This window comes from Epargyreus clarus, unplaced genomic scaffold (assembly GCF_041222505.1).
Source record: "Epargyreus clarus isolate Ecla_fem2 unplaced genomic scaffold, WU_Ecla_fem_2.2 ptg000004l, whole genome shotgun sequence".
In the NCBI taxonomy this organism is placed as follows: Eukaryota; Metazoa; Arthropoda; class Insecta; order Lepidoptera; family Hesperiidae; genus Epargyreus; species Epargyreus clarus.
In genome coordinates this window covers 9,389,226-9,410,753 of record NW_027332212.1, presented here as the reverse complement: position 1 = coordinate 9,410,753, position 21,528 = coordinate 9,389,226, and the positions used below count along the sequence as shown (strand labels likewise).

General features: G+C 33.2%; 2 protein-coding genes and 1 long non-coding RNA gene across 3 annotated transcripts in view; 1 reads left to right on the top strand and 2 right to left on the bottom strand.

Moving 5' to 3' along the window:
- Liprin-gamma (liprin protein kazrin) overlaps positions 1–21,528 on the top strand; it is a 183,418-nt gene that overhangs the window by 83,368 nt on the left and 78,522 nt on the right. The gene's annotated exons all lie outside the window — the stretch shown is intronic.
- The window catches only part of LOC140757186 (uncharacterized), a 76,275-nt gene that overhangs the window by 21,013 nt on the left and 33,734 nt on the right, over positions 1–21,528 (bottom strand). The window lies entirely within an intron of this gene.
- LOC140757045 (uncharacterized) lies at positions 15,834–20,196 on the bottom strand. The gene is made up of 4 exons (XM_073092601.1): positions 20,049–20,196; positions 19,161–19,619; positions 18,659–18,828; positions 15,834–16,853 (listed from the first exon to the last, which is right to left on the bottom strand). Exons 1-4 carry the CDS (start codon positions 20,194–20,196, stop codon positions 15,840–15,842), a joined length of 1,791 nt encoding a protein of 596 aa, XP_072948702.1. The 3' UTR covers positions 15,834–15,839.

Sequence of the window (21,528 nt, the reverse complement as noted above, 5' to 3'; positions counted from 1 at the left end):
AAGGATTTTTAAGCCCGCGGTGGCTCCTAAACACACATATGTAACTAGTTGTAACCTCTAAGGAGGCATTCCTTTAAAACTAACGCAATTCATATGCTCGCTTTAGCATTGGGTTTAACATTTTTATTCTCTTTTTTATTCATGTAATATAGTAGCAGACGAGCATGCAGTCCACCTGATGGTAGCTACCGCCGTCTATGGCTATCTAGAGTCAACCCCAAAGAAAATTAGATTCCTACCTGACGGCCACATGCTCCGTTACCCCTAAGAACTAAACTGAAACGCCTCAGAAAAGTATGTCTCCCTTACCACACCAAAGCCAGAACAAAGCAGCGCTTAACACTGCTGTTATTACGTAGAAATAGGTAAATAAATAAATGTTAGATGTGATTTGGTAGAAGGCCCTTGTGGATATTTGAGTTGCATTGAAATATGGATTATTCTCCCCTCACAAATACAGGCCCGCGGGCGAACCTCTAAGCGTTCTCTTGTCTGAAGCACTCGCGTACAGTACTTTGGGGGCATGAGTGTTGTGATTCCCTATTAGTGAGTGCTTCATACTGAGCTTTTTAATTAAACTCGGCAATAAACGAAAGGGTAACCGAATTGTTTGCGTCTGTACTGCGATTTGCAATTAAATTTTAGCTGTTTAACACGAAATGCTAATAAGAACTTGATCATTTTGGTGTACATTTTTGAAATAAATAACTGAGTGAAGGGAGTACAAATGCGATTGGATTTAAATAATGGAAGATTTCAAAGTAGTATTGAGGATTCATAATGTGTATGGGTAATAAATACTCATAATGAATATTGGTAAACGGATAATGTATTATTATATTTAATTTTTATCTATTTTATCACTTGAAGGTATTTCATATACGTATTATATTTAACGAGCTGTTGTATTGAAATGAAATGAAATTAAAAGAAATGAAATGAAATATATTTATTTTGTATAGGCCAACGGCGGCACTTACAAATTGTCAGTTACAATATTTTCTTAAACTACTACCGGATCGGAACGCGACCTCTACTGAGAAGATCCGGTAAGAAACTCAGTGGGTTTGTCTTTTTTAATTTTAAAAATAATTATTCTCTTTTTAATTTTTTTTAATGCCATTATTTTTACATATAATTAATAAAGCATTAGCTCCAGTATCTTGCTTTACATTTATCTAAAAAAAAAGAAGTTTGTTCAGCAAGATACGCTACACTTTGACATTTTCTTAATTAACTAATAATTATGTTATTGATCAGTCCCAAGCTGTTTTATCATTAATATAATCAGAAATTTTATAATAAGCTTTACGACTAAGTGTGCTTTTGATAATAACTTTAAATTTATTAATTGACAAATTTCTGATTTTGATAGGCAGTTTATTATAAAAACGTATACATTGACCCACAAAAGAATTACTTATTTTGTGGAGACGAGTAACATGTGTAGAAAGGTTAAGTTTGTTCCTTGTATTTACATTATGCGTGTCACACCGTTTTACAAATTTATCAATATTTTTCCTTACATAAATTAGGTTTTCATATATGTATTGGGATATAACAGTTAGAATATTTATTTCTTTAAATAGTTCTTTTAGTGAAGCTCTTGGAGGCAGGCTGTAGATAGCTCGTATAGCTCTCTTTTGCAATATAAATATATCATTTAGGTGTGACGAGCACCCCCATAGCAATATACCATAAGTCATAATGCTATGAAAGTAACTAAAATAAACTATTCTAGCTGTTTCTACATCTGTTAGAAGTCTAATTTTTTTAACAGCATATGCCGCCGAACTGAGTCTACCCGACAATTTATCTATGTGGCAGCCCCATTGCAATTTGGCGTCAATAGTAACACCTAGGAAAACAGTTGACTCCACGGGATCCAAAACCGTTCCATTTAATAACACATTGGTTTCAACATGCTTCACGTTGGGTAACGAGAACTTGATACATTTAGTTTTCTTCTCATTAAGAAGAAGATTATTTATGTTGAACCAATGGATAACTTTCGAGAGAGCATTATTTACTTCGTCATAATTATTTAATTGTCTTTTAATCTTAAATGTGAAGTGTCATGTTGTCATAAAAAAAGTGAAGTGTCATCAGCAAACAATACAATCTCGTGATTATTCCCTACATAGTAGGGCAAGTCATTTATATAAATTAAAAACAGAAATGGACCGAGTATTGAACCCTGCGGCACGCCCATTGTAACAGAAGCACCGGGCGATTTTGTACCATTTACATCAACCTTCTGAATTCTATTATTTAAGTAAGAAGTCAAAAGGTTGAGAGTCTTGTTCCTGATTCCGTAGTGGTGTAATTTCCTGTCCAGTGTCTCATGGTGGACACAATCAAAGGCCTTAGATAAATCACAAAACACACCAAGGGCATCACGCGAATCATCCCAGGCCTCATAAATATATTTTAATTCAATCCCTGCATCTACAGTAGAGCGATTCCTTCTAAAACCAAATTGGTTGTCATGAATGTTACAGGCACATCGCATTGATCCATTTATATTGCTGGTTGTTAATACTTTACGTCACTTATTAAATACTTTTCTATTATATTTTTTAGAATGTGGAGTCTTGCTTTGAGTCATGAAATGTCAGCTGATATTTGCAATGTCTTTTATAATGGAGATATGATAAAATAATAGTGGATAAAGATGTATTAATGTAAATGTTGATGATTATGGAAGAATATATTGTATTTCTGGAATTCCTTCTGAGCGTTTTAATAGCTCAGAAGTGGGATTACTGCAAAAATATACTGTTTTTGCAACGCCCACGGATGATGGATGCTCAAAGGTCATGTTATTTTTTGTAAACGATTTAAAGAAATAATGTAGAATACACGATAATTGAAATTATAGTCGAATGAATTTATGAAGTAAATTAATACTGAAAGAATGTTGAAATATATGAATATGTTAAGATGGTGAATATTCTGTTTTAAAATGTTCGATACAAGTTTAATCGTTTTTTCGCTTCAACTGATTTTTATTTTGTTTTGAATTACGTGATGTATTTTTGCATTTTTCATAAAAATCGAGGCGTCATAATTTCGCAAATTTCACATTTCACATGTAAATAAACATTTAAAGACAGCGAAATTGGAAGTATGTTTACCAACAATCGTTGCTTAGCAACTGATAAGGGGAATATAACAAAAGCCTTTTTTCGTCGGTCCAATGTATTTAGAAATAATATTGTAAAATTTTATTTGTTTTATATCAATATTGCTTCTTCTATTCGGCACATTATGTCTGTTTTGAATTAAATATCGTGAATAGATATTTGAACTTGACTTTACTTTTAGTTCTCGCGATTAATCTTACAAATTTTAATTTTTAATTCGTATTCAAACGTATATTAAGTAAATTCATACGTCTTGTACTTAAAATGCTGTGTGAAATTCTATTTTGATGATATAAATGCATACCAGTCTCATATTACAATGAATTTTAAATTGAAGATACTCACATCGTTATACAAGCCAGCTGGTGCGGTGTGCATTATTGAATAGTTTCATAAATTAATTGAAATTGTATTTAAAACACCATAACAAAATCAGACCAAATGTTCTAACAACCTGACATTCCTATGGCATGGCTTATTCTTAGGGTTATTACTACTAAACTTATTTGGATATTTTTTTTGTCTTTGTCTGAGCGCAATAATATCAATGTTGTAAAAGTGCGTCGTATGTAATGAGGTTTAGAAATAGTGGTCATGGCGAAATAAAATATCATCCTTGACTTATTACCACCAATTCGAAATGGTGTCAGTATGAACCAGGATGATCGTTTTTATGAAAATACTGATAAGGCCCTATCTACAGCCTTATATATTTAACTTCTTTGAAATAAACCCCATAAACGATAAATAATGTAAAATTAATTAAACGAACAATTACATAGGATTCATGTGTAAGTTTCAGATAAAGGAAGACAAACAAAGTGAAGTTATCCATAAATGCACTTTAGATGGTCTTCGTAGCCAACTGCAGAAGTTAAAAAAGCCAGCGATGATGAACAACGAAGCCGAAGTATTTCCAGATGTAGTCCGAGAGCTTGTTATGACCAGCAACGCAGCCGAGCACTGCAACCGAAGTACCAGATATAGTCCGAGAGCTTGTTATGATCAGCACTGCAGCCGAAGTATTTCCACACATAGTCCGAGAACTTGTTATGATCAGCATCGCGGCCGAAGTCTCTTTAGAAAAGATCGCAAGCCATTAATTACGGGAAATGTGTTAAGTCCCAACGTATTTACGTGATAATAAAAGAAGAGGGAAATCGACAGACTACTCATTATTATAATTTAAGGTCGAATAATAACGAAAATCCTAATCAAGATTGCTTTTGTTAAAGAAAATCTGTTAAAGCAAAATGAACAACTCGTGTCTACGTTACTGCACTTGAATAATCACCTGAAACGAAAAGTATTCGCTCCTTACAGAAGTGATACTAAAAGTACAGTGCTTTATAAATCAAAATACCTACTCTTTTTCTACTGATTATTTTTGGAAGATTTTGCAAAAGTCCTTAAGAGATTATGGTTTCCTATTCCGCACAAAATAATGTTTCTGAAGAGTTTTATGAACGTGAAAATAAGAAGATAAAGAGATAGATAAGAGAATATAGAGAAGAGATAAACACAGCAGCACGTTATCAAAAATAGACTAAAGGACAATTAGACTAACGAAGTAATATATAATAGATTAGATATATGAAATATGAAATATGTAGATTTATATGATATAAAATATGTAAGTAGTGAAAACATTTTAAGTTACAATTTTGTCAACGTGATCACAATAGTAAATCAGGAAAATCAAAATATAACCTAAGTTTGGAGTTGATACTGAATTCAAAGTGTACTTTATAACAAAGAATACCCCATACTTGGTACTTCACTTGCTCGAAATGGTATAACGTACAGAATTATAGTATGTGTAATTAAACCTTTCCTGATCCTGTTTTCTCTTTTAAGTGATAATTAACATTTAAAGACAATAGATAGTTTATATGTTTTTATTATTTCAAATAACATATTGTACTAAATGTTATATGAATGATGAGGTAGTAATGTTTTATTTGAATGGAGCATATAATTACATTTTACTTTTATAAGATGAGTACAAATAATTATTATAATGATATATACGATACGTGTATATAACATACGTATATATTCATGCAATTATTTTAATGAAATTTATGATATTGAATAATGAGAAGTAACAGTGTAAGGATATCTATACTGTCTACATATCACATGAGCTTGGTCCATGAGAGAGCATGTTCCATGCATGAGTGTTATGTGACAAATTTAGTTATCTCTTAACTGAGTAATTAAAAGTAGATATCTTATTACAAAGCCACAGGGATAGAATAGTGGTAACGATATATAATTTCATAGCATAATAAAATACGTATGTTTATGTATATGTTTTCATTTTATTGATGTGAAATTGAAATGCAATTTAAGTTCAGACAAAAATGTAATTGTATGATCCTCTTTATTCATAAATATTGAAATAGTGATTTAACTTTAAATAATTGGAAGACCATATTTATACGAGTATAAAATAAGTGATGTAAACAGTTAACACGTTAAATTAATTGACACAAATTACCTATATACCTTGACACAAATATCATGCGATATTAGTTAACTTATTCCAAGACTAAATAGACGAATCAAACCCCAGGCCATATTACAAAGTCTACGGATATTGGGCTAATTAACATATAGTAGGGTTTTAGATATATTTAACTGTACAAAATATTCATCATAGGCTTATGGAATATTTATTTTTAGAAGCAAGTGTTTTTATGACACAACTAATACGAATTAACAACGGATTAATTAAAAAAAAAATAAGATTTGATACCGACATCAGTCTGTTTGGGGAACGAAAGGAATAGTATTTATGTTACAGTTCTATGATAAAGATTGCGATTGTGATTTATGAACAAAATTATCAATAATTGAATCATACGCATCACAGTCTCATTATGAATAGACCATAGAAAGTTATTGTAAATATTTTCTATAAATAATGTGCTTAAGACAAAATTACTGACATGCACGTAAAACCCATTGAAATTCCCTGAGCAAATCGGAACTTACTTGCAATAATAAAAATTAATTCCAGCTAAATTATATTTTATCTGAAACATAAGAAGACTTAATGTGAAAATCAGTGCTAATGATGAAATAATTAAGAGAACAGTTTTCGAGGTATTTCAAGAAGGCGTTGATGGATATAAGGAGCCAGGACACAAGTTTAAAAAAAGTTGAAGACATAGATTTTATGTTCAAGGCGGAAATAATGATTCTAGTGGAATATTAGAAATGAACTTTACCCCTTAAGATAGGGAAGAAAGATGGGGGTTTCCACGGATCTGTTTCCTTCGAAGAGTCAATCCATTGATAGAGGTACATCATACTCAACATCGATAGAGGCTGTTGTGACGTCAAGTAGACATTCTATACCTATTATAATAAAAATGAAGCAAACATACGATTAAGTAAAGGTTGATAATGAAACTGCAGAATGATGAACACAAATAGAATTGTTTAATTTTAATCGATTTTTGAAGGAGGTGGTTTTATGTTTGGCTATATATATTTTTGGAGTTCATGCTGGACCGGCAAAACCTCAGAGGTTCATGTCAACTGTATATTTTAACGAGTCAGAGACGCCAATAAGTTAACACACAGTAGATACTTCGTGAAAGTGTGTATTCCAGACGGCGTTATAAAGCTGACTGACGTTGGGAACGGGGAGGAATCGAGCGAATGCGTCTTACGGAAATTGTTAGTAAGATACGAGCGAACCGATCCAATAAGATAATTTGCTGGAAAGGAATATGTGTCATATAAATTAAATGTGATTGCTAATGCTTATTCTAATACTGTGGAAAATCAAAAACAATACCAACGGCTAAGATTTGGATTGAATGTAAAGATGCTGAAGGCTTGTATCTTCATCGAAAATAAAGTAAATTCAAGATAAGTCACCAACGAAGAATCAACAAAATACTTTGAAAAAATTGTTGGGGCTCGAAATTGTTTATATGAGCAAGAGAAGAAGCGGCATTTAAGAACTTTAAAAATAGATTTATAGGATTTAAGACTTCTTTGGATATGGAACTATTCTTTGGATATGAACTAAACTGGGAGATTTTATTTTTTTCAGGACCTATCAGAGTATAAGTTAGGTGTAATAATTACATATGCCATGAAGGACCGTTCTGAACAACACTAATTATGGCTTCACGCACTCTAGAGAATAATAATGTATGAATAAATTGACAAAGAAGCTTTAACCTTTGGATTAAAGTAATCAGTATTAAGCAAGGATATTAATAGTTAATGCCGATTTTCACAAATAGATGGACAATTCTTGCAACATCGATGGGTACCTTAGTGAGTGTTTTGAGGACATTAAAAGAACGAACAGCCGACAACAATTCGCTGGAAAATAGATTTATTAAAAAATATCGATGGAAATAGTAAAGATGAAAAATTAATAGCTGAATACTTCTATATTACGGAAAGTCATGTAGGTCAAAGTCATTAAGATAGAGCAATTTCTAAGTGAATGTAAGCTGCATCGAGTGATGAGAAACAATCATCCGAAAAATTTAGAAAACATTAATCGTACTGGACAGACTTTGAAATATATTGATTTTGCGAAATTTTATATGAAGAACCATTTTTTTGTACTGGTTGATAGCTACAACAAAAATAATCTCAGAGGGAATCACCTATTTGTGGTAACATATTTTTTTTAATTATTTGCCTTGGTCTTTCAATAAGTTTTAGTTTCAGAGAATGAACTACTTCTAACCCCAATGTTACTTCCCGAAAGATGACAAAGGTAGGCAATGTAGGGAACAGCGTTCCTGTACTAAAATGCAGATAGGCTGGGCATCTTAAGCCGTCTACCGAGCCACAGAAAAGTGGACACACAACCATGCAGATGGACGGACGACATCGTACGATTGGCTTGAAGAGATTGGATGAGAACAGTGCGAGATCGGGACTTGTGTAAGACCAATGGAAAAGCTGACATCCAGCAGTGGATGGCGACGGGCTGAAGAGAAAAATAAACGAGCATTTGTTTTGGAAGAATCTATTAAACAGGAATAATAATATTTCACAATCTTACGAGTACTGAGTCAAGCGGAGATTACCATTAATATTCTTCTACAAAAAAAAAAACAGCGGTTGAGATGCTGAATGGTCGAAAGTATTGCACTGCGATCTCAGATAGGTATACTTCGAGATGCACAATCAAATAACGCTGACCAGCAGTCAGAAGTTTGATGTATTGAATAACGAGGGGACTCGTTACTTTGTCGGATGGCCGAATGTTACAGGCACATCGCATTGATCCATTTATATTGCTGGTTGTTAATACTTTACGTCACTTATTAAATACTTTTCTATTATATTTTTTAGAATGTGGAGTCTTGCTTTGAGTCATGAAATGTCAGCTGATATTTGCAATGTCTTTTATAATGGAGATATGATAAAATAATAGTGGATAAAGATGTATTAATGTAAATGTTGATGATTATGGAAGAATATATTGTATTTCTGGAATTCCTTCTGAGCGTTTTAATATGAAGTATTTTGTTTTTATTAAAATACTTCAGCAGTTCATTTAAAACAATTTTTTCAAAAATTTTACTTAATGTTGGTAGAATAGAAATTGGCCGAAAATTGGTTGGATCAGTATTACATCCCGATTTAAATAAGGGAATCACTCTACTTTGTTTCATAAGGTCAGGAAAAACACCACAAGTAACACAAGCATTGAACACAGAAGCTAAATGCGGTGCAATAAGGCCGATAATGGAAGAAACGGCTTTAACGGAGAGCCCCCATAGATCTGCAGTTTTCTTAGAATCAAGACTATTGAAGGCATTAATGATATCATTCGCATTAACAACTGAAAATTCAAATCCTGTGTTACATTCATTTACACTTTGTTTAAGCATGTTTTCAGCGGAAATAGGAGATGATTTCAGAGTTTTAGTTGTTAAAATAGGCATGTTAGTAAAGAAATTCTCAAACTCTGATGCCACCTCTAGATCCCCTTTTACATCAGTATTATTTATTTTTAAAGTATAGTCTTGCTGATATGTCAAATTCTTATTAGTTTCACTATTAATAATATTCCACGTTGTTTTAATTTTATTTGATGATTTTTTAATCTTATTTCTTAAATATAAAGACTTAGCACAGGAACAGGCCATCTTAAATATTTTAGAATATTTTTTTACATATTCCTTAAATTTAACATTATGATTATAAGATCTCTCATAGTATAATTCATATAATTTTTGTCTACTTTTGAAAATACCTTTAGTTGCCCATTCACTAAATTTGGCAGTGTCACTTATAGTTATCGGTTTAAAAACTTTGCCAAATTCACCACTGATCAGATTAAACATAGAATTATATAATACATCAGGGTCACCAATATAATACATCAGGGTCACCAATAATACATCAGGGTCACCATTCAATTGAACACTATTATATACATTTTTAGCTGTTATCATAGATTAGTAGATTACTCACTCCTAACAAGTTTTGACAATTGAAATTGTCACTGTAATTTATTTTTGTGTTTAAAAATATTAAAAAAATGTAGTTTTAAGATCATTTACAAATTAAACGATATTTCTCCGCACTTTTTCTTCGATTTCGTGTTTTTGCAATTACACCATGACAGAAATTAAATAGCTGACACTTGTCAGACATTTAATGGCTTCCTTCAATTACAAGGCGGTGAGATATCTATACTTATCTATGAATATGAATAATAATGAAAGAATTTTCTACATGCGTAGCCCTTTATTTAGGCACGTTGATTACATTTAGGAGCACTAGGGGAACCAGCGCGGTGCGTAAGCATAAATCTACGGAATTAGACTACGCTTATATAAATACGTAAATAGCACCAAGGTTGAAAGTATATAAAGGGAATTTTTCTTTACTTTTCGTGTAGTAATTTTAAACGATTCCATATTTAAAACTTCTTAGAGTTTTATCAGCCTGGTGCAAACGCCTTAGGCTGACTAACATTTAGCTTGCTTTCTTGTAAAACTGCAACTATTAATTGGTTGTTTTGTTTATAGGGCGATTTAACTTTTAATAAATATGTACATTTTACTCGTAATATGTAAGAACTCAGTTTCCCCATAGAGACTCCCTTTTTTACAACATAGGAGTAGCAGACGAGCATGCAGTTCACCTGATGGTAAGTGGCTCCTGCCGCCCATGGACATCTGTAATCAACCCCAGATAGGATAGATATTCCTACCTGAGGTCGGCCACAGACGCGCCGCTACCCCTGAGGACTAAGATGGAACGCCTCGGAAAAGTCTGTCGCCCTTACCACACCCTTCAAACCGGAACACAGCAGCGCCTAACACTGCTGTTATTAGGTAGAAATAGGTGTGGCGGTAGTGCCGCCGGAGTCGAACAAAGGGTTCTACCACCCTTATTTTGATAGGTGAAAACCACGTAAGGAAATTATATAAAACTCAAGAAATAAAACAAAATACTCATCTGGCCACATTTCTAAATTTTTCACGTCTGTGCAACTACTAAAGGAAGTGTGTAGACGTAGTATAATATTTGTCTTTTTTGAGAATATTTCCGCCTACCTAAAATATATCAACTCGATTATATCGATTGCCTTTTTATAACATACCTAAGAATGTCTTTCCTGTATATGGAGGTCATATATAGTTATTTCTATTATTTCCTCATTCTAAGATTTGTCCTTGTAAGGGTAGTTCATATCGAAGTTTGATTATTGCTCAATATGTTCTCAATTTTCTTTCCCCGGCACTGGATCCAATTTTTCTTTTTCCCTTTTTGTCCTTTTACCTGAATATTGTACATTTTTCCCTCAAAATATAAAGTGAGAGATATTGTCGTGTACAGAACATTTCAATAGAAAAGAAAGTAAGAAAGTCGTAGGAAACTAAGTAATGGAATGGGAAAATGTGCGGTAGTTTTTAAGTGCCTATTATATTCACTGGTGTTTTAGAATCTGTTTTTTCGTACTTATGTGCTTATTAGAAGGTAAATTTCACTTATTTTAACGGTCAATGAAGATTTTTTCCTGATAAATATTGATATAGTTTTAATGTATCATTGATGATTAAGATTTTGTATGAATGTTTTCAAAGGCTTATTTATACCTTCCTACTAAACCACTTACAAACTAAACACTCACTAACTAACAAATGAACAGCTATCGTACTAAATAATCGTTGAAGGTGGCAGAACCCTTTGCGGGTCGACTCCGGCGGCACCACCGCCACACCTATTTCTACCTAATAATAGCAGTGTTAGGCGCTGCTTTGTTCCGGTTTGAAGGGTGTGATAAGGGAGACGGACTTTTCTGAGGCTTCCCAGCTTAGTCCTCAGGGGTAGCGGCGCATCTGTGGCCGACCTCAGGTAGGAATATCTAATCCTATCTGGGGTAGATTATAGATGTCCATGGGCGGCAGTAGCCACTAACCATCAGGTGGGCTGCATGCTCGTCTGCTACTGCTATATTATAAAAAAAAAACTACCCTTGGACCCATTACAAGTATCTATACTTACCATAGCTGTTAACATTACTTACGAGTATGTTTGGAGCCATCGTGACCTAGTAATATCCCATCAGAAACCTTTTATAAAAGTCGTAAACATTTAATGCGCATTGGTATTACACTCTGTGAAGTGGTTATAAAATTGAATTACTTAATGGCAAAGATAGGAAATAAGACGGCAAGTGCTTGACGCAAATTGATTTATGCTCAAGAAAGTGACGTAGTAATGTAAAACGTGTTTGTAACCAATCTTATCGTTTTTATAATATCTATCAACTAGCTGACCCGGCAAACTTTGTACCGCCTCAAAATCTATTTATCAAACATATTTCATATAAAATATAGTCTATGTTACTCGTGTATAATGTAGCTTTCGAATGGTGAAAGAATTTTTAAAATCGGTCCGGTAGTTTTTGAGCCTATTCATTACAATCAAACAGACAAACAAAGTTTTTCCTCTTTATAATATTATTACTTGCGAGATTTGATCCTTATAAGCAACACTATCTGCAAATAGGATAATACAGGGTGTATTTTTTTTCAAAATAATCTAGTTCGATTTCCAGCTAGGGAAATAGATTTAATAGAAATCTAATGATACAGTTTTTGTTTTTATCAAAATCGGCCTCGCAAGTTGTTTCAGCATTTTCCCTATCCCCTCTAGTTTGAAGTAGATTTGAAAAATTTACCCTGTATATCTCATCGTTTAATACGCAAGTTATTTGCCCTTAAATCAACATAATTGATTTGAGCAAAAATTACTACGTAGTAATTTTAACTTCTTGCAAATAATTTGATCAAATAGTAATTAGTATTTTTTCGTGTATAAATTAGTATGTAATGTGTTTCAAATTTACGTAAATCTTCGTAATATTTTATTTTCACATTAAACTTTGAATTATTATCAAAATTAGGTTATATTCAATAATATTCATGCAAGAAATAATATTAAACTATTTATCTAATTCAAAATTAATTAGATACTCTACGGAAACATTATGGGGAATAGACTCAGAGTACTTGAACTTATTGAATTAAAATTACTTTTTTAATGGATAAAATTTAAAAAGCTTATAAAATAAGCACGGGCAGTATGTAAACAATTAATAGTTATCAATATGTTACAACTTCTAAAAGATACAATTTACTTCACAATCGCTAAAAGCGAGAATAAACGAATAAGAATTCTTGAACGTAAGCCGTTTAGACGAATAAATTAATACTACGTGACTTCTACAACACCATACTGTACAAGTTATACAAATATAACCCCCTTAGGGTGGTAACACACGAGCGACGGTTCGAACCACGATTGTCGCTAGGGGTCCCTTGAAATCGGGGGTCATATTGAGTCGTCGGTCGTTGATGACGGGTGGTGACGATCTGTGGTAGTCGGTGGTAGCTGGTGACGGACGGCGACAGTCAACGGCCGTCAGCAACTGCCGCCTGTCGTCGACGTGAGATGTCGCCCGTGTATTAATACCCTTAGTCCCAAAGCGATTCCAAAGAGACTCAAGTACAAGTTACACCGTTTCGTAATATATGGTAGGTTCGAGAGACTTCGTTCTGTGACACGTAAAACAGAATTCTTTTAGCGTGAATACCAACGTTATTGTCGACTATTTTAACTTTGAAGATATACGCTTCTTGCCTCTCTTTACTTTTATGAATGCTTTGAAGTATTTCTGTGTTGAATAACGTGGAAAAATTCTTTACCATAAAAGTAATTCAGATACTAGACGGAATGTACAGAATCTCTTATTTATTTTTAGTAGGTACTATCTCATTTCAATAACATAAATTCTTCTAACGTCGTTTCAAGACTTATATTAGGTACTTATAGTTCGCGTCAAACTGCAAGTCCGCTTGGAAGTTGTTGCGAGCATGTAGTCATACAATTTGCGATGGCGACGCGATTCATTTCTATATTCAGAGCGGACTAGCAGTTTTACGCAGACTATACTCGTAATATGATTTCAACCCTTTTTATGTCCCATTTCTGGGCAGGAGATTGTTCTTACAATTGTGGTAGGCTTGGAGCTTACTCCATCACGCAGTTGCACTACTCTAAAGCAGATTAGTGCAAATGTATCGATATCTTAAGTTTGGATAAGTAGATAAAAATTTGCTTGATAAAATCATTAATTAATTATTTCACGTAATTTAAAATGTAGAGAGGGAAAAGTGTTTTTATTGCCAACACCGGTCTTTAACCAACTCAATTTTTGTTCCAAGATTATAAATTCGGAACCCATAATCATTACTCCTTACTTTGTTCCCTTATGGACGGTTAATGAGTGAAATGGGAATAGAAGATTGATGGTACTTCCGGAACTGTGATCGTTGGAACGGGAGATCCCTCAGGATTTCGTCGGACGTTTGTCGTTCCAAACGTATTTCGTAGAAAGCCAACTGAAATTGCATTTGACAATTCCAATATAGAATGGTATGGAATCAAAATATCAGGAGACTGCAACATTATTGAGTACATTGTGTAGCTTTTGTGCTGTTACTTTGTTGATATTTCTCCGCCATCAAAGGTTTAACCAAGTTGCATGCAACTGAATCTAATTGCCATACCATTAATATAAGTACGTATTGTGCTACATACCATTAATATAACATACCATTTATGGTACATACTATTAAAATAAGTACATATTGAACCAATATACATTTTGTATTGTTTTATTTTTTGGTTTATAAAGTTTGTTATTCTATTTTCATTACCACGTTTACATCTGTATTGCATGTGATGTTTACCTCTAAGTTACACTTATTGCTTGCATTGTAAGTAGATTTAATTTAAAAATATGTATAATGTTACAACCGTTGGTAAACTTAATGAAATAAATAAATATGATTTAAATTATAGAAGTAGCAATTATAGGACTGCAGTATTACTTGAGGTCCGCCACAGGTAAGTTGCTATCCCTAAGGAGTACGGTGGAACCCCTCCTATGTGTATGATTTTGATGTGTAATGTAATAAATATTAATAACGTCATTTTTATAACTTTAATTCATAAAGATGTTCCCTTTTTTTTCGTTTCATGTCAGAGATTTCTATTTGTGAACGCGACAACTTAATTAACTTTACAGGACCGCAAATTTAATTATTTAAAAATACTCTATCTAAAAGCATAAATACTAATTGGTTTACTCGTATATTGGTCCTATTACAATAAAAATAAATGAAAAGCATTTTAACGTGTATTTATAAAAATGCTTTTAGATTTTAAGCGCTATCAGACAAAATTATTCGTTTATTTCAAAGTATGCATTGTATTAATTTACTTTATACGCAGAATTAATTTAAAATCCAGCTGAATGCTTGTTAAGCCAAAATTGATTACCTGGATTTATGGTTCGGCCTAAATACTTTTCCATTTAAACGCTTTACGAGCATGGATGCTAAATTTTTAGTATTTATTGTGTAATTTATTTTGCAGTTATATACAAATATTTATTTGTATTTTCAAACTATATAGTTTTCTTTTAAATAGGAAAATTTATGGTTATAGGGAGTACACTATTGGCCGAATATTACGTTTCAAAAATTGCTTAAAATATATAAAACAATTAATGATTAAACGAACTTACCTGTAAGTGAAGTTCTATCATAATTATGTGAGGTGCTTCGTTCGAAGAGATTAGATATAATACACATGTAGTCTCACTTACAATGTCGCCATCTATGCACTTAGTTCAAAGAATAGATAAAAAAGAAAAAACAAAAATATGTAGGTACGTCACCAATATTACCTGACGGCTGCACTGTATTCAACTTGTCATTTAGTTTAGAGTCGACACAAGATTATATTTCACAATTATTATTAATGGGCGATAAAAATATTTTTGGGGAAGGGAGGGATGCTAATCTCTTCGAACGAAGCACCTCACATAATTATGATAGAACTTCACTTACAGGTAAGTTCGTTTAATCATTAATTATGCTTCAGTGCTTCGTTCTTCGAGATTAGATATAATACACATGTAGATGTTGAGAGTAAATTGTGAAATATTAATAAAATATTGTGAGTTATTCAAACGAACATATATTTTACAAAGAAAATCATAAACTAGTATAATAATGATTTTAACAAATCAGAAATACTAGAAAAATAAGAACAAATAATAAAGTGTAATTTCATGAAACTACACAATATGTTAATTATAACCAAGTAATGAGATTAATTGTTAATATCTAGTATACTCCTAGCGAAGGAGTGATTATGACAGTCGGCAGTTATTGCTCTATTGTAAAATTTGGCAAAAGTTGTAGATGTGCCACTCCATCCGGCAGTTTTTCGAATTAAATCTAAATTAATACCCTGCCTGTGAGCTCGAGATGTGCTTGCATGTCTAGTGCTATGTGCAGAAAATTTCGTCACATCTACTCCACAAGTTTTCAAAGTGTGTTTTATCCATCGACTCAATGTTTGCGGAGACACTTTATTATGTGGTTTTCTCGTACTAATAAAAAGATAAGTGTGGTTATTTCGTAGGGACTTAGTTATGTCTAAGTAATCAGATAGTAACCTGGCTGGGCAAATATCAGGTCTGTCCCGAAAATAAGGGAGTACAAGAGTTGGTTGTACTGAATTCACAAGTGAAGTCTTTATTAAGTCGGGTATTTTAATTGTAATTTCACTACAGCTAATATTAATGTTACGAATGTTAATTAATGAAAAGGTTTGAACCCTGTGTGCTGTCACTAACGCGAGTAGAGTGACCAATTTATATGAAATTTTTTCTATGGATAAATTTTGGTTTGGTGTCCAACTTGCTAAAGTTTCTATGACTAGTGAAGTATCCCAAGTCATGTCGTACTTTGGTAACGGAGGTCGAAGTCTGAATAAACCCTTAAAAAATCTTTTTATACGATCATCCTCCCCGAGTCGATGGCCAAGAATAAGAGAGAGGGCAGATCTACAACTGTTAAGGGTCCCGTATTGGGCGCCTGAATAAAATAAATCAGTTAAGAAATATATAACATTGGGTATGGAAGCCTGGTAAAAATTTATATGATTTTTAGAACAAAAAAGAAACCATTTCCTTAAACAGGTGTCATATTGTTTGATAGAATTTTCTGATAGCGACGCAAGCATGATGTCGATAGACGAAGGTGATATACCCCTCTTCAGAAAAGACTTCCGCACAGTATCCCGGCAACCAGGGTAATTTTCTGGTGTATGCGTTGGTTGCTAGAATGTGAAATGATAAGTTCATTAGAAGGATGAAAATACAATGGCTTAGATATCAACAGCCCTTGGAATAAAGGGTACCATGGCTGTGTTGGCCACACAGGAACTATGAGGATACCTCTAGCTTTATCGCTTATTATTTTTCTCAATGTTTTGAGAATTATTGAAAATGGTGGGAATCCGTAAAAATACCATTGAGACCAGTTTATGGAAAATGCATTGATAGAAAATGCATCAGGATCTTTATGCCAAGATACATATTTGGAGCATTTCTTGTTAATGCGACTTGCAAACATATCGATATCTGGTTTGCCAAAATTATTAATGATTTGTTTAAATGCTAAATTAGACAATTCCCACTCAACGTCAGGATGAACTCGTCTTGATTCGGCATCAGCGATGCAATTTTCGACTGATGGTATATAAACGGCATAAATAAAAATATGTCTAGCCTCGCACCACGTCCATATGTCTTTGGTGATTTTTGTAAGATGGGGGTATTGAACTCCACCCATGCGATTGATATATGATATTGCTGTCGTGTTATCAATACGTAATATTATCTGACAACTTCTTACTTCTTTAGCAAAAATTTTTAAACCTATGAACGCTGCCAGTAATTCTAATAAATTGATGTGTTGAATTGATTCGTTACAACTCCAAGTACCACTTGCCCTTTCTCCCGCACAACAGACACCCCATCCCGTAGTTGAGGCGTCAGAATATATTTCGAGATTATATTGATCATACTTGATTCTACAAACAGAACTATCAATAGATTTTATCCACCAATCAAAATCGGAATGTAATGTCGATGGTATGGTCATATAATTATTATAATTTTCATCTACCTTAAGATTTAAAAATTTACATCTTTCGAATTCTTTCGTATATAGCCAGCCATACTCAATAGCAGGACAGGCAGAGGTTAATAAGCCTACTAACCGAGCAAATTCACGAATTTGACATCTCTTCATTTTTCTAAATTTTTGTAATTCAGTCTTAATTTTTGTGCGTTTTTCTAAAGGTAATTTTATTTCCATTTTATTAGAATCTATTATAAATCCTAAAAATCTACAAGAAGTTCTTGGAGTTATACAGCTCTTTGATTTGTTTATAATAAATCCGAGGGCACAAAGGAGTTTCTTTGTGATATCAATATTGTTAAGGCAACTATTGTAACATTGTGATATTAAACAAATATCATCCAGGTAAATTGTAGATAAATTTCCAGTACATCGTAACAATTTTATTACTGGTTTCATTATTTTTGTAAACACGTAAGGTGCGGTATTGAGACCAAATGGTAAGACATTAAATTCGAAAAGTCTATTGTTAAACCTAAATCTTAGGTATTTTTTCGAATTATCGTGTATTTTAATCAAAAAATATGCATCCTTGAGATCTAAAGTGGACATAAAACAATTTTTTGAAACGAGTTTTACTATTGTTCTCAAATCTTCTAATTTAAAATGCTTTGTATCTATAAATTTGTTAAGCTGTTTTAAATTTAAAATGAAACGTGATTCGCCATTTGGTTTTGGTACTAAGAATATACTAGATATAAATTGGTTAGTACATGGTTTACATTCTGATATAGCTCTTATGGATATTAATTTTCCTAAAGCTTTTTGAAATTTATGCATTTCGGAGTCAGAATAATTTGGACACTCTGGAGTGTTGCATTGATATGGCATTTGAGAAAATGGAATTTCATAACCACAAATCCAAGACAAAATAGTTTTGTCAGGGGTTATCTGTTTCCACTGATCGTAAAAACAACAAAGTCTACCAGCATAATTTACCGTTTCATCTAGCGTCGGCCGCGACTCGTGCTCGGACGCGAGCCTCTGTATGAGGTGGTATGCTGATGCTTCGGAGGGGCAGGCTCTTTCGCTCTCGGTGTCCCCGTTGGCCTGCGGTTCGCGGGGGGAGCCCTCCAGTTTAAATTCCTGGTGGACGGTGCTGATTTCAGCTTATTTGCGCTAACTTTAGTTGGCGCAGTGGTCTTCAATTCGGCTCCAGATTTGTTAATAGCTTTCGCGGCTTTTAATGTCTCTGAAAGGTCCTTCCCGAAAAGTAAATCCTCGATTTTTGTTAATTGGAGTTGATCTTTTAACTCTTTCTTGAGCGATGCTAAAATAAAATTGCGTCTTGTGACCGACTCATTGTGTTGGGCGTCACAGAGAATACGTCCTGTATCCATCAGTAATTTTAAGATTATTTGATCTTTAGGCTCTTTAGACAAAACGTGAGTTATAGCTTCGCTAAGAGAAGATATGGCGCAACTTATTTGTTTTTGTTTACCCTGCATAGCCTTATCACGCTTTAAAACAATCTCTGTAATTGCAGCCTTTATCTCTGGATTTAGAGATGGGGCGTCAATAAGTCTGCAAGTCGTTGGGGGTAAATATGATTCAAGAAGTTCCTTTCGAACGTCCTTATTTAAACCAGAAGTAGTTATAAACTCAAAACGGACAGCTACATCCTTTTGTATATCTTTACCAAACGCTTTTGTGGCTAAGGGATCAGCTCCTAGAATATCCAAAGTAGCGTCATCCAACTCCTGTATTGGAGTGTGGGCCCCTTTGTCAACATCGGTATTAGAACCATCTAATGCCTGAATAGGCACTTCGGGTTGTGGTACAGTTCCGTCTTCGATGGTTGGCTCCAATGAGTGTTGGTAATCTGACCTGGTCGACGGACCCGGCTCGTTTGTTTCCACCATAGAATTTTCTACGCTACCCGATTCAATAATTATGTCATCTGAAATCGAATATTTTTATATTATTTATATGCCCTGAATAAACGAGGTTATAATATAATAATATAAAAACATTTAAATGACAAAAAACTATCCTTTTGTATTACGTGAATACGTAAGGAAAAAACTCGTCATGAGATAGTATAGAATCGGTAAGTTGCTTATATACCTAAACAGGTATTAGCGGGTACAAAGTGTATAACTTGTACAATTAATGCGGGTAAGAAGAACTCGAGGCGTTGCTTCGTGAACCCGATTTATACAAAATTTTATTGAATAACATACAACTGTGTTGTATCAATAATTCACTATTGGCCGGTAACAACTCGAGTCGTTGAAACGCATGCCGTTTATGTTTCTTCATTCATTGAATAGACTGTTCACTAAATAACCTATAGCACTTGAATGAATATAAAGAATATAAAAATTACCTTGAAGGTTATTTGACAACTGCGAAGAATCTGTAGAACTAGAATTCCTACGACGGCGTTTTCCTTTTAAAAGTTTCCTTTCCAGCTTCTTTATTTTCTTCTTAATATAATCCAAGGAATCGGTATCACTACGTTTTCTTTTAGGCATATTTAAAAAATAATTTGCACGGACGAATAAAGAAAAAATATTAAGTGCGAAATGGCGGAGCACTGAACTGTGAATGACAAGTTGAATACAGTGCAGCCGTCAGGTAATATTGGTGACGTACCTACATATTTTTGTTTTTTCTTTTTTATCTATTCTTTGAACTAAGTGCATAGATGGCGACATTGTAAGTGAGACTACATGTGTATTATATCTAATCTCGAAGAACGAAGCACTGAAGCATAATTTACTAGTTTATTTTTAGTAGCATTTTAGTGAGATTTAGGACGATTAATTTAGGAGACTTTTCATTTCGTATTGTTTGGATGAAATAAGCTATATTTTTATATTTTGTGTTTTGTTAATCTACTATTATTATCTTGTTATAATATACGTGATATTTCGAAGTAAAGTGGAATGTTTTACTCAAACAAGCAAATAATTACATTACATTCCATACAATAAATAATACATTATTATTATTGTAACAACGATTCTAGCTGGCATTGAGTTATGAACCAGTGTAATTACTTTCGGCTTCATTTGTGTTTACTGGGTCCCTACCTAAGTAAACAGATATTCTAACTTGCTAGCGGATAAACTATGTGTAACTTTGCCTTGTAATAATGTTTATCTTATAGTTAGTAGCTTTATGCAAATTTATAATCTACTAGTTTTTGCCCGCAATTGCGCCCGCGTTTAAAGGAAAATAATATGACATACTAACATAAAATAATTAATGTTTTCGGTCCAAAAGATCGATTATCCGATTAATCGATCTTAGATCGCCATCCCTAGTTCCCGTGGGATTTCCGGGATAAAAACTATCCTATCTCGGGTCTCAGACTCTCTTTGTACAAAATTTCATTAAAATCGGTTCAGCGGTTTGGACGTGAAGAAGACAACCCGACAGACAGATAGAGATACTTTCGGATTTATAATATTAGTAAGGATCAGTTTTGTGGATAAAATATTTACCTTTTAGAATATCCTACTTAAAACGTTTGTACATTGAAAATGTTAGCTAATATAGACAAAGTGTGGATACTGCTAATAAGAAAAAAGAAATACGCAATGATGAAGTATTAATATTATAAAATAGAAAACTGTTATAGAATTATTGTATTTAAATATTACAAGCTACAAGATCGCGTCTTATTGAACTTTTTAGTGTAAAAACGTAGTGTAAATAAAAATAATTTCCAGATTGTGAGATTTCACATTATGTTTGTGTTCTCTTTTAAAGCTAACTTGATTTGTATCTTTCTTGTACTTAAGTTATTTTTTTTTAACGCATCAAAACTATAACTCAAAATTTCTTTCTCGCCCCAACAC